Source organism: Anguilla anguilla, chromosome 4 (assembly GCF_013347855.1).
Source record: "Anguilla anguilla isolate fAngAng1 chromosome 4, fAngAng1.pri, whole genome shotgun sequence".
Classification (NCBI taxonomy): Eukaryota; Metazoa; Chordata; class Actinopteri; order Anguilliformes; family Anguillidae; genus Anguilla; species Anguilla anguilla.
Window position 1 is genome coordinate 60,509,992 of NC_049204.1, and position 13,926 is coordinate 60,523,917.

At 43.3% G+C, this 13,926-nt stretch overlaps 1 protein-coding gene across 1 annotated transcript in view; it reads right to left on the reverse strand.

The window, feature by feature from the left end:
- Positions 1-12,159: 12,159 nt before the first annotated feature.
- Positions 12,160-13,926, reverse strand: part of vim (vimentin) — a 9,783-nt gene continuing 8,016 nt past the window's right edge. The window contains exons 7-9 of the mRNA XM_035413956.1: positions 13,875-13,918; positions 13,234-13,316; positions 12,160-12,808 (exon numbers count right to left, since the gene is read on the reverse strand). Coding sequence (XP_035269847.1) covers positions 12,767-12,808; positions 13,234-13,316; positions 13,875-13,918 — 169 coding nt within the window. The 3' untranslated portion in view covers positions 12,160-12,766. The remainder of the gene's footprint in view (positions 12,809-13,233; positions 13,317-13,874; positions 13,919-13,926) is intronic.

Below are 13,926 nucleotides of genomic sequence, written 5' to 3' on the forward strand. Positions count from 1 at the left end.
AGAGAGAGGGAAAAAAATAATAATCTGCCCGACAACAACCACCAAACCCACGCAGAGCTCGGCCTTGACCTCGCCGGCGTGTGCGTTCGCGCTGAAGCGTGGGAGGCTCGGCGGCGGCGAAGTAGCGGTGGAGTGCTGATGAAAGAGCGCCTGTCGGCCTATCGCGTATGAAGGATCGCCCGCACGCCGTTCTGTCTCTCTGCTCTGATTGGCCGTGGCGTACTTACACGGGGCGCCGTTCGTAAAAATGCTGCGCACTCCGTGACCCTGCTCAATTTTAGCATCGTCGAGTGTATATTTAAAAAAAAAATGCACTACAATTTTCAAATGTCACTTTTTTAAACATTTAAGAGAGAGATTTGTCTAAAACTATGTAATCACTTTACAAAAAAACTGCATGTTATTTTTATCAGAAGAGTGTGACTACTGGGGCCTAAATCACACCATGCATGTTAGCATTGTAAAAGTTTGCAGAATGATGAGGTTTTAAATCTGATACATTTTGATGTTCAATAAGTCTATCTCCAGCAAAGACAACACCTTGTCTACACAGAGCAAACAGATTTTAACCATAAAACAAGCTTGGATCATTCACTGTGTTGAGAATCCTCCTTCAATTTTCAACATAAGAAGGGAAACAAGGGAAACATTAAATTGCAGCCAAAAAAATGTATTTATTAAATAAGCAAGTTCCCCAATAATGATCCACAATTAGAGATGGTGTATTTGTAGTAGGCGATGTGTAGGGTGAGTGTAGGCATGTGGTGTGGAAGATCTGCCTGTAGGTACTGTAAGTGGGGAAAATAAAAAAGGTGTTTGTCCTTCTACGGTGAGGGGAAAAAGGAGAAAGAGCACCAAAAAAAAAAAACAAAAAAAAAAAAAAAACATCTGGGCCTACAAACCCAAGCTGCCAGGTGCTCCGATTCAGCCAGTTACGTTCCTCCCCTCTACCAGCCGTCCGCATACCTAATCGCTGCTTCCACTTTGAACTATTCAATTTTTCCACTTTGCCAGCAATGCCGCCTACTGTCCGCTAGGTGGCAGTGTGCACCAGCGGTTACGTTTTGTCAAAGCATACAGGAAAAGAATACGGAAAGACGGCATGTATGCAATCTGAATAAAAAAGCAGAACAAACCGGAGGGGAAAAAGCAAAAAAATTACTTTCAGCAGCAAACAAATAACTCGTCAGACAGTCTGTAACCCTGTCAAGAAAACCAGGCTGTTGAGGAGACCCTCGGACTTCAGCCAAACCCTCAGGGTGGAATGGACACGTTGGACACGAGAACCACGGATAATTGGACCTTTGTAGAAGGCTTTTTAGAGCGCCTCATTAAAATGTATCACCCCTGGCAGGAAGTGCCTGGGCTCCATGAAAGCGTCAGGGCAGCGGGGCTGAAGAGGGGCCAGACAGAGGGGTGCGAAGAGGGGTGTTCCAGAACGGGACACTCCTGTCACTGACAGGCCTCCTCCCTCTGTCTCCATCCGTCTTAGCGCACATTAATGTGCCGCACAGATGGGCTCGAAATCAGTGGCGTAGGTTTCGTTTGAACTTTGGGGGGGGGGACATTAAGGGGGGGGGGGGTCTGGGTTCTGGAAATTTTGAGCATCAAACACTTCATTTTCTGCATTCTGGTGAATTTATATGCACCGATTTGTGCCTTTTCTGCATCAATTTATGGTGGAAATGCTTCTTTCATGTTTTTATTGGGGGGGGGGGGGGGGGGGGGGGCAAATGCACGTGTTCTAATTATTGAGGGGGAAGTATCCCCTGCGTCTCCCCCCCGAAATCTACGCCTATGGCTCAAATTAAGCCACACCCCGTGGTTACGGAAGACCAGTGGGTGCCGGACTGCTTGTCATTCTCAAAACTCAAAACTTTTTAAACACCCAGGTATCATTGGGGGCGACGTAGCTCAGGAGGTAAGAGCGATTAGCTGGCAGTTGGAGGGTTGCCGGTTTGATCCCCCGCCCTGGGAGTGTCAAAGTGTCCCTGAGCAAGACACCTAAACCTCTAAGTGCTCCCGACAAGCTTGTATGGCAGCCTTTTGCCTTTGGTGAGTGTGTGAGTGTGTATGTGAATGGGTGAATGAGAGGCATCAATTGTAAAGCGCTATATAAATGCAGTCCGTTTACCATCAAACTTTTAGGCATCAGGACTCAGGACACAGGCGTTCTCTGGACTCACTCTGGCTTTTCTGTGACAGAGCCGAAAGGGAAACGGACAGTATCTATGCCTTCAAAGCGCAGCTCGAGGCTTTAGTTCTCTCTCTCTTTTGTGGTTGGTTTTGTCATCTATAATTTTTAAATCAAAGGAAAAAAAAAAGCATTAAAATGTATGGTGTTACAAAGCACAAAACACAGCCCTGAATAAATGTACAGCCAAAATGTTGCAGGCAGAGGTTGAGCTGCTGGTGGAATAAAGCAGAAACCAATCTGTAATACATACCCTATGCAATTCATTTTATGGAAATATATTTCAATATATATTTCAACACATACGTGTGAAACACTGCCATGGCTTGAATGCAGTGTAAAGACAGTTAAGTTTGGTGACTGTCATTAGCTCATGAATGTCCCTGCAACCCAGGCAGTTTCTTCAGAGGATGTTCAACAGATTTGTTAAGATGGAATCATCTGAAAAGGACACAGGCTGTTCTGACCTTTCCTCAGATAAATGTATCTAGATGCAAAATGCACAAACAGACCCACGCATGCAAATAAACATACACACACACACACACAGACACACACACGCACATATGCACAGACACACAGACACACACACACACACACACACACACACGCACACACACACACACACACACACACACACAAACACACAGACACACACACACGTACACACACACACACACACACACACACACACACACATTCTCAGGCTTCATCCTCAGCAGGCGCCACGCTCTCCCAGCGTTGCCGAAACGTTGTCAGGGCGTTACGGGCGGGCTACGGGGTGAGCGCCTCGCTGATTGATCCTCTCCGGAGCGCGCCCGGCCGGCAGAGGGGGACGGGGGCTTGCATTTCGCCGTCGCGTTTCCCGTTAATTCCGTCTAATTACCCGTCCCATTCATTCGCGCAGCTGTGCGCTTTGATGCGGGAGATAAATGCCCTTGCTGAAGGGCACTGCCCCTGTGCCGCCCGTCTGAGCGCGAGCGCCAAGCCGCAGCCTCCACGACAGCAAAGTCACCCACTGGGCTTTTCGTAATAATAATAATGATAATAATAATAATAAGAAGAAGAAGAAGAAGAAGAAGAAAAAGAAGATGATGATTAATAATAATAAGAAGAAGAACTTTTGATCATTTTGCAGTAAAGATGATGTTGATGACGATTTAAAAAAAAAAAAAAGTTTAAGTATGAATATTTTCCTTGGGTAACAAAAATATGTCGCAGTGAAAATATTTTCGAATGTCCCATGTAGTGCAGGTTTCGGCATAGTAGAACATATGGTTTTTGAGATTAAGACCAGAGACCCATGTCCCCGTCCGAGGACAGAAATTAATTGCTGCATCTTAGTAGAACTGGCATTCTTGATTTTCTGTGATTTTTTGACAAAAACATTGAGTGATTCGGAAAATAGACAACTGCTGGTTTATTAAGCATGAAATATATTAGTTAACATTGAGTAATGTATAAATATATTTGCCAATTTAGTCTCATTGAGACCCACTGTATCTGAAACTAGCCAAGAGTTTGTACTATTAAGCAAAAATTACCGAGTTTTGCCATGTATTGAAAATATATTTGGGGAGGCTCCATATATTCAAGTGTACTATTCAGGGCATTACAATATATTGCAAGTATGTATTTGTATACTTCAATTGCGTATGTGAGTGCTCAACGAATCCATTAACAACATTAGTGATTACAAGCATGAGCCAGTCCAGGAATCAGTAACAGCTATGAATTCTCAGGTCCGTGATAAAACATATTGGGAGGGCTCCCCCAAAAACTAGTTACGCCCCATATTCTGGGCCCCCCTGGAACAAAGTGTCCCACTTGACCCCCCTCATCTGGAACTAATACAGTTCCACTGAACAGTGCCCATGCAACACAGCATTTCACACTCAACCCTTTCATCCATGCATTTTTTCAAATCCAACTTCAGTGTTAAAAAATACTCTACCCCCCCAACCCCCTTCACCCCAACCCCCCCCCCCCAAATGAGAGATAATTAGCATATAAATGGCAGGCCTTGAGACAGATTAATCAGCTCCCTGTTCTACAGGCACCCTGTGAAATAATGACTGTAATCGAGCACCTTCACTTCCCCTTCACAGGAAATAAGGCTTCAAGCACGCCACGGCGTGTGTGTGTGTGTGTGTGTGTGTGCATGTGTGTGTGCATGTGTGTGTGAACTTGTAATACTATCTTTGTGAGAACCAAATGCCCTCACAAGGATAGAAAGATGAGGAAAAATCAGGCAACGTGGGGACCTTTTGCTGGTCCCTACAAGTTCAAGAGGCTGTTTTAGGGTTAGGACTTAGGGTTAGGGTTACAATTAGGTTAAGGTTAGGGTTAAGGTTAGGCATGTAGTGGTTAGGGTTAGGGTTAGGGTTAGAGGTTATGGAATGAATGTAGTCAATGGGAAGTCCTCAGAAGTATAACAGTACGGGACTGTGTGTGTGTGTGTGTGTGTGTGTGTGTCTTATGGTGGAACTTAAACACATTTTCAACAACCTTAATTAATAACAGCCTGGCTTTGCAGAAAGTTTTCATTCCAACTCTAACAAAGCACACCTCAATTATCAGCTACAGCAGGGCTGCCCAACCCTGTACCTGGAGATCTACCATCCTGTAGGTTTTCACTCCAACCCTAACAAAGCACACCTCATTCATCCGCTACAGCAGGGCTTCCCAACCCTGTTCCTGGAGATCTACCATCCTGTAGGTTTTCACTCCAACTCTAACAAAGCACACCTCAGACCACAGCATGAAATCGTATTGAGTGGCCAACTAGTAGAATCAGGCAAGCCAAGTTAATGCTGAAATGAAATTCTACAGTCCAGTAGATCTCCAGGAATAGGATTGGGCAGCCGTGGGCTAGACACAGGACCAACACTTCCACCTCTGTCCTTTTTTACAACATTTACTCCCATTGGAAACACAATCAAAGTCATAAGAATGAGGAGGTAGGGAGAACTGAGACCCTGCGATTCATTAGATTTTTGAGAGCAGAACTGAGCACAGACTACACACTTGGCTTCCTTGAATGATATAAGGTATCCACATTTGAGGATGCACTGCAATTAGGGTGTGAAAGACACAATGGCGATGCTTTTTCTTACAGTGGGTTGGGAGGAAAATTCATCTCCCTCTTCCTCTCTCTTTCTCTCTGTGGTCATCTCTCATCACTTGACCCATCTTTCTCAGAAATGCATTCCAGTTTTCTTTATTGGCAGGAAATTCAGATTCAGTTCTACCAAAGCAGTTAATGGAAAGGTTCTACATGAGAAAGACTGCCGCACAATACAGAACAAGAACTTCCCTCCACTTTCTCTGTTGCTTTCTTTCTTGGTTCTTTTTTTGGTTCCTTTCTCTATCCACTTCTCATTCATTCTTTTAACACTCTCTCTCTCACACTCGCTCACCCTCTCTCTCTCACTCTCTCTCACTCTCACCCTCTCTCTCTCTCTCTCTCTCTCTCAGCCCTGTGAAATCACCTGTCAGTAAATACACATGTGTGGAGGCAGCTCGGTCAGCAGGTGAAGCGAACACAGGTGAACACAGGTGAGGCTCCCATCACTGAGCATTCAGATGGGCACTTACGTGCAGGAGAGGGGGGGTTCTCTCTCATAGTGACCGTATCCATAGTGACCGTAGTACCTGGGAACCCCCCTTGAGTGCTATTTCAGGAGCACATCAGGGGACCTAGATGATTACAGTGTCCTGAGGGTGTGGGGGAAGGCCTGTGCCTCGCTCTTCCTCACCCCCTTACCACCACCACCATCATCATCATCATCTTCATGGTCATCATCTTTTTCTACCAAAAATGGATTTATTATACCTTATTAAATCAAGATCATGACTGCACTACATTTCTCTGACAATGGATCGCACATTAGGGACTGATATGGTTATTGCAAATGGACAGCCATATAAATAGATGAATTAATCAATGTCATTTGCAATGTTTATCAGCATTTTTACATCAAGTTACAATTTACAGTTTAGTCGACTAACAGTTGACTTTTTTTGTTGCTAAATTGACGTATAAAAGAGTGTTTAACATGATAAACACACACTACAAGAGCTAGAAAGAGAGAGTGTGAGAGAGAGAGATAGTGTGTGTGTGTGTGTGTGTGTGCGTGTGCATGTGTGTTTGTGTGTGTGCTTGTGGACATGTTTGCGTGTGCATGTTTGTCTGTGCTTGTGTATGTGTGTGTGTGTGTGTGTTACATCATTGCAACACAACTGTCCCAAGGCCAGTGCATTAACTGCAGTTTATGGATTACAGAGTGCCATGTCAATCAAGCGGAAATTGGAGTGCAGCATCCTGTCAACAATCATTGAGTCACTCAGTCGGAATGAGGAAAGGCTGTTAGAGAAAGGCATTCACTAATGCCAATAAAAATCAGCTTGACTAACATCCTAAACCAGGGCGCCAGCTTGTGTTAAGAAAATATATTTCTGCCTTATCCATTTCAAGGACCTAACAAATCGCAGACGTTTTTTTTTCATTTTTCATGCAGGTAAAGGACACCACACAGAGAAAAGAAAAAAAGTCTAGGGTAAATGTCATGATTGGCGACAGACCCTGCTGTAACTCTGCGCTTTCTGACTTATGATTGGTTACAAAAGGGTGCCATGATTTTGAAAGACCGGATGACCACACAAGATCTATTTGAGGCTCCCAGAAGAGCCGGCACATGTGAGGATGACTGTTTTCCAGAGAGAAGCATGTTTCATTGGAACTGGAAGCACGACTGGTCTTCCTTGTCTTTTTTTTACACCATACAGGCGATACACAGTACTGCATGAGAGCCAGTGACTCTGTTACACAGTACAGACCACACACAGTACTACAGGAGAGTCAGTGACTCTTTTAAACCCTACAGGTCACACACAGTTCTACAGAAGAGCCAGTGACTATTTTATAAACTATAAATATTGATTGTAAATACTGATTAAAACAATATAAATTGATGGAACTGCCGATATTCAATACTGCTCCATATGTTTGCTCTCTTTGTTGTTTAATAATTCAAAATGTTCTTTGCCTGGCAGACACATGCCGAACACGCGATGAACACGATTGTTTTTTTACAGCGCAGTAACTTACTTTCGCCCACGTTCTCTGAAGGCGGTGGAGTTTCCTTCGAAGTACGCGCCTTCGCACCGCTGTCCTGCGAGTTCAGCACCTCGGACAGCGACTGTCTCGTGCCCCGTCCGTCCCTCTGGTCAGAGGATCGAATACTTTTTTTCCCGAAGGCGCTTCGCTCCATCTCTTCTTCTGGCTCAGAACCCACTCGAACGACGGTGGTCCTTGTTTTTGTCAGAGCAGATGTCACTGAACCCATCTCGGTTTGCCCATCCGTCTTCAAAGAGTATGCCGCTTTCTACCAAATAATAATAATAATAATAATAATAATAATAATAATAATAATAAAGAATTTAAGTTTTCGGCTCAAATCCTCTCGATTGTCATTGGACTGTGTCAAACGCGTGTACTAAAGCAATTTAAATGTTAATCTTTCCAGATGAATTCTGGGTTAAAGTCAAAGCTACAAACAGAACAAAAATGCATCCGTTTATATCATATTATATTTCCAAGCAACTATTTACAGATATTTAAAGTCTATATATTTTCATCAGATTTTGAGAAACGATGTTTCATTCACAGCAAGCATACATTCCTTTTCACATACGATTATAAACTCGACTCAAAGTTGGTTTACTCGGCGGAAATACTATTTTCAGACACAAACCACCACCGTTCCGTGCTGTGCTCGAGGGAGGCACGCGGCAATTCACTTTTCCAGTTGCCTTACACAACTCCCAGAGGCGAATAAATTGACGTAAACAGACGCGTGTAATTGGTCTGGCAAGTTTGCCTTTTAAAAGCGGAAGGGTCGAGGAAGTTATGCGCCCTTGATTCAGAGACTCTCTTGTCGTAATTTGCCAGAGATAGCATGGGTATATTTACATTTAAAAAATAATATTAAAAAAAACGATCACTTAAAAAAAAAAAAATAAAAAAAAATATGCTTACCTTCCTTCACGTACGGGAGTGACAGTCCTAACGTGGAAATCACATTGGCACGGTTATTATCAACTCTGGAGTCTCGCAGAAGCGACTGAACAGAACCACAGAGAACCGCTGTAAATCTCAGCGCTCGCTACTGAGCCCGTGGAACGAACCCATGACCTCGAATCAGCGTGCGCACGTGCAGGAAAAAACGGGTGGTGACGCTGCCAGACTTGCTGCCCGACTTGCTATACCCGCCGTGATTCCCCGGGCGCGCGCTGTTAAGCCAACAGAGGCTCGGTAATGCGTGAAGTGGATTGGATTATGCATGAATTGATGTTTGCTGTAGTAAAACATTATTTGGAGTCGGTTCTTATAAGAGCTTTTTTGAAACTAGTTATAACACTTTCGTTAATATAATCCTTTCGTTAAGCACATGCAAACTTTATGACAAATAACTATTATACGGTTATGAAGCATGTAATGACAATAATTTTTGTTTTTGTAATGTAAAATATCACGTTTTATGAAAACCATTTGTGGCGTTATAAACCCCATTTGTGGGGTTAAAATATGTATATTTTCTTATGACATTTTCATGATGCATTATGAAGATAACATGAATACTGCATGAGGCCCACGTCAAGGAATAAGGTTTCTCTATACATGCCACTCTAAAGTAAGTAATAATAATAATAATAATAATAATAATAATAATAATAATAATAATAATAATAAATAATAATAATTTGAAGTGCAATAATGAAGTAAAGTGTAAAGTAGGAAAGTAATTTATTCTTTAATTATACACTACTCATTCAGGAGTAACCAGGGCATTTTACAGCCCCAGGATGGCAGAAAAAGACATGAAATATAAAAAGTTATCGCTGCCCTGGATGTGTCTCATTGTGCAGCCTGTAGTAGAGCGCTGTGCACGTGCTTACGCAAGCCGTGATGTCAGCGGCTCAAATCCAGCTGCACGGTCTTTGTCACATCTTTCTCCCACTCCCCTGCTCCTTATTATTCCTGTCTCTCTATGCTGCCCAGCCCCATAAAGCTGAATAAAAAAGCTTTTAAAAATATTTTTTTTGACAAAAATATATATTTACCTCTGACCTCTGACCTCTGGCGTGCTGTGCCAAGAGCAGCTCACACACGAACTCCCCGAACGGGAGAATCAGGCTGTGTCCAAGCCTAATCCTGGTTAAAAATATCATTGTGGCATCTTGGTTCACCCTCTAAAGCTCTCCAGCAGTTCTGAGCGCTAATTTTATCTGTGCGGCAGTAAGGGTCCTCTAACTGAACTCAACCAAAGCTTGAGAGTGTACAGTGCATCACCATTGTTATTGGCAACTCTGGAAAATTAGCAACAACAAAAAAAGGCTATTAAAAATGTCTTTGTCGTTTATCAGCCTCGTTTATCATGACCTTACACTCAAAATATGAGAAAAACCTTCTAAATTAAATAATTTTGCATGGAAAGACCGGCTTTTCCTCACATCAATGGTATCAAATTAACCAATGTAATTTTTGTATTTTTTTCTGAGCATAGAAGACATTTGATAAACAACAAACTGAATTTAATCCCGCACTTTTTGTTCATATTAATTGGAGTTTGCCAATAATTCAGCTGCGCGCTGCTGCTCTGAAAAGTCCAGAGTAAGACAGCGGACTGGGAAAACATGGCCGCCACTCCCATGGCGAGAGCTGAACTGAAAGCTGTAAGGTGAACGCCGGGCCCCTGGGTCTGTTGCTATGACAGGACAGTTATGCCGCATCACTGCATCACAAATTATATATGCTGGGGCGCGCAGGGGTGTAAATACATCCGAAGCAACCAGTGGTTTTGCTGTGATTGGTTGATCATAGTTTAGTCATATAACACATTACACCACCAGGGGGCAGTCTGATCAAATCACAAGTGAACGATCGACCACGCTGGAGCAGAGAGCAAGAGACCTGTCTCCTTTGTTGTGGGAAAGCCTCAAATCCAGACCAGGACAGAAGAAGATACCCTTCTATCTCTGAGTTAAAACTAAACCGAGAAAGAGATCCCAGACCAAAATACTCTCCCACAAACTCCTGTGAATAAGGGCTTAAGGAGGTGATTACTTCAGAGGATTAAAGCATTTAAATGGTATTTCCAGAGCCTGTTTTTACACTATAGCAGCACCAGGGGGCGGTGTAAGGCTGTCGCCGGTGAAGTAGCCCCACCAGTGTTAATTCATCCCAGGATTGAATTGAAAAAAACCACAAACAAGAGGACTGTCATCTAACTGCGTAATGTTTCAGACTTGTTTTGTGGAACCTGACACCTTAATACCCAATAAGTGGCATGGAGGTGGAGCCTTTAGTTAGTTCTCTGACCAATGGAGGTAGTGGGGGCAAGATTCCTACCCATTGAGGAGTTTCATTAAATATTTTTATTTTTTTGTGGCCCAGTTTTCCTTCAGCTTCTCTGTAAAGTATCTTTGTGACAGCCCTCTGTAAGAAGCACTGTATAAATTAGATTTGATTTGACTTGATTTGATATGGTGGCGGAGGTTGGGGGGGGTTATTTTTCTGAGAGAGAGGCTTTACAGGCCATTTTCTCTAGTAACCAAGGCCCTGTCTCCTAATATTTCCCTCAGCGAGGGAGGAGAACTGGATGTGAGATAGGAATGGATGTGAGACTCTTTAGTTAGTTTGTTATTTGATTTAACAGGGACCTTCCATGGCCTGGTAATTGCACTAAAAATATCTAAGTAGTCAACTTCTTGCAACAGTAGTCGTTGGGCAGGAACACATTAAAATCATTATTGACACAAGACATGCATTAATTAGGTCAATGTAATTACCTAGGTCAACATACTATGCAAGACAAAAAGACAAGATACTTCACAACAAGACAGGGCTCAGTGAGATAAATGTGAGACAGGGCTGGATGTGAGACAGATGTGAGGGGGCTGGGTATGAGATAGATGTGAGACAGGACTGGGTGTGAGATAGATGTGAGACAGGACTGGGTATGAGATAGATGTGAGACAGGACTGGGTATGAGATAGATGTGAGACAGGGCTGGGTGTGAGATAGATGTGAGACAGGGCTGGATGTGAGACAGATGTGAGACAGGCCTGGATGTGAGACAGATGTGAGAGGGCTGGGTGTGAGATAGATGTGAGACAGGGCTGGGTATGAGAGATGTGAGACAGGGCTGGGTATGAGATAGATGTGACAGGACTGGGTGTGAGATAGATGTGAGAGGGCTGGATGTGAGACAGATGTGAGACAGGGCTGGGTGTGAGATAGATGTGAGAGGGCTGGATGTGAGACAGATGTGAGACAGGGCTGGGTGTGAGATAGATGTGAGACAGAGTCAGATGTAAAACTATCCCTGTAATTCGGTTTGGCACCGGGTCACATCTCCCTCCATCACGCTCTGCGCTGTCAGAGGAGAAGCCGTGTCATTTCCTGTTGCTCACAGAAGAGAAGACAGCCACACAAGTGTAACTGCAGTGGCAGGAGCGTGTGAGAGAATAAGGCCTAATAAGCCTTAATAAGGCTTTATAAGCACCGCTCTGGGAATTCGCTGCGTCAGTCAAACTTGAACCGCGTAGGTTCTCCCGCTGAAAACACACGCAGTCGCAACCAAAGATCTTTAATTTCCTCCAGATGATGGAATGCTGAATGTCTGGACTCCCTGATAACAGGGTAAGAGGGATAATAAACAGCACACCAGCATCATGCTGGCAAAAGCATCATATCGTGGTTTTTAAAATTTGGAAACAGCTTCAGGGTCCCGGTCATGGGGAGAGGTTGCAGATCTGTGTTCCCGGGGTTTAAACTGGGCATTTAGAGTCTTGCTAAATTTTTTGTTGCAGTTGGGTCTTAAGCATGAGATCTCAAAGCACTGACAATGAAATAAATCAAACCATCTTCAAATAGAAATACAGCACGAAAGAAACAAGCGTTTTCTTTTCTCAAAAGGTTTATTGACGTACGGAAGCAGTGACAGTTTCTTATTGCGTACACGCTGCTTGGAGACAACGACAGAGAAAAAAAAAAAAAAAAAAAAAAAAAAAAGAAAAACAAAATGGTGTTTCACCCCAAACGATTTGGTCTATTTAAAACAAAGATCTTTTTTTTTTTTTTTTTTTTTTTTTTTACTGTGTTGCTCAAAGTATTATGTTACTGTCTGAGTGTAAACTAAAGACTGTGCAGTAAACCGTGACATTCAGAAGAACAATCTGTATTCCTACAGCCTGTCTCTATTCTCCCCCTAACACACTACCAGCTGATCCTATATATTATGGAAAAAAGGCACTTTTAAAGCTTTTGTTTCTTGGTTTGTACTTGTGTAGTATTTTTCATATGTATTTCTGTCACATGAAACAGAATGACTCCCCCCCTCTCCCCATCACCCTTCCTCCTATGATCTCTCTCTCTCTCTCTCTCTCACTCTCTCTCTCTGAATGTCTCTCCCTCTCGCTCTCTTCCTCTCCCTCTCCCTCTCTCCAACCTCTCCTCCGTGTCAGCGCCAGGTCTGTCATGTTTCCGGTGCCCAATCAGGCGATGGTTTATTCCAGGTCGTCATGGTGCTGGGTGGACTCGTTGATCACCTGATGCAGGAAGGGGGTTGGTGGAGGGGGTCGGGGTTGGGGAAGAGGGAGTAAGGGGGGGGTCAAACGTGAGCAAATGGTGAGCGAGAACGGGACAGGACCGGATTCACACCCACGCCATGCATCCATGGAGGAAGACTAGGGCCTATGCTTATCCAGGCAAACAGTGTAAAATCAGACTACACGTTGGATAACGTCACTTTAAACGGATTAAGCGGAATATTTAAATGTGGGATTAATTGATGTGTAAAGTTAAATATCTAATGAGATTAACTAATGTGTAAAGGGTAAACTCTCTTAGATTATCTCTAATGCGCAAAGTTATAAGTCAGACTTCCAGTTTAAAATTAGCACCGTGAGAAAAACGTACTTATAATTAAACAAATATAAATGTGATGTCATTCGCTCAGGGGAAGCGCACTCACATGGCCATCTCTGGTCTCGATGGTCTTGATCACCACCTTCTTGGACATGCTGTCCATTATGGGTCTGGACTCCAGCATGGACTCTATGGTGGAGAGAGGGGTGAAGAAGTCAGGAACGTCAGACTGGGGGGTGGGGGGCGGGGCGGGGGACCTTACTACCCAACCCAGCTTCAGGGTCATAGGCACCTCCACCCTTTTGAGGAGCTTGATTATTATTAATGTTCTAAATATCAGTGCACCGCTGACCAACAGTTTTTATGATTTGCTGTTGCTCCTTGTTCAATCAATCTGACCGACTTATTCAGAGATCAGAGAACAATTTTATTACATTTTTTTCCCCAAAAGTGTTTTATATTCGATTTATTCCAACTTTCACTGTGAATTACAAAGATAAAATAAAAGACTGGTTTAGTCAGTCAATGACTCAATTCAAGACCCGCATTCTGTTCACGTTTGTTTTGGTGAACCCTGGACTCCTCAGATTTGGACTTCTATGTCACAGATCAAGTCCAGTCAAAGTTAGAGATGAACGTAGTTTGAATCCAGGCCTGTGTGTGCTGGAATTCCAGAGTTAGGACGGTGTTTTTTTTTTTTTTAATTTAATTTAATTTTTTTTAATAAAAGGATCTAAAGTTTCTCACCTCTCAGGTTAAAGGAGGAAAAATTGGGCAGTGGAGTAGAAATCCTAGGAGA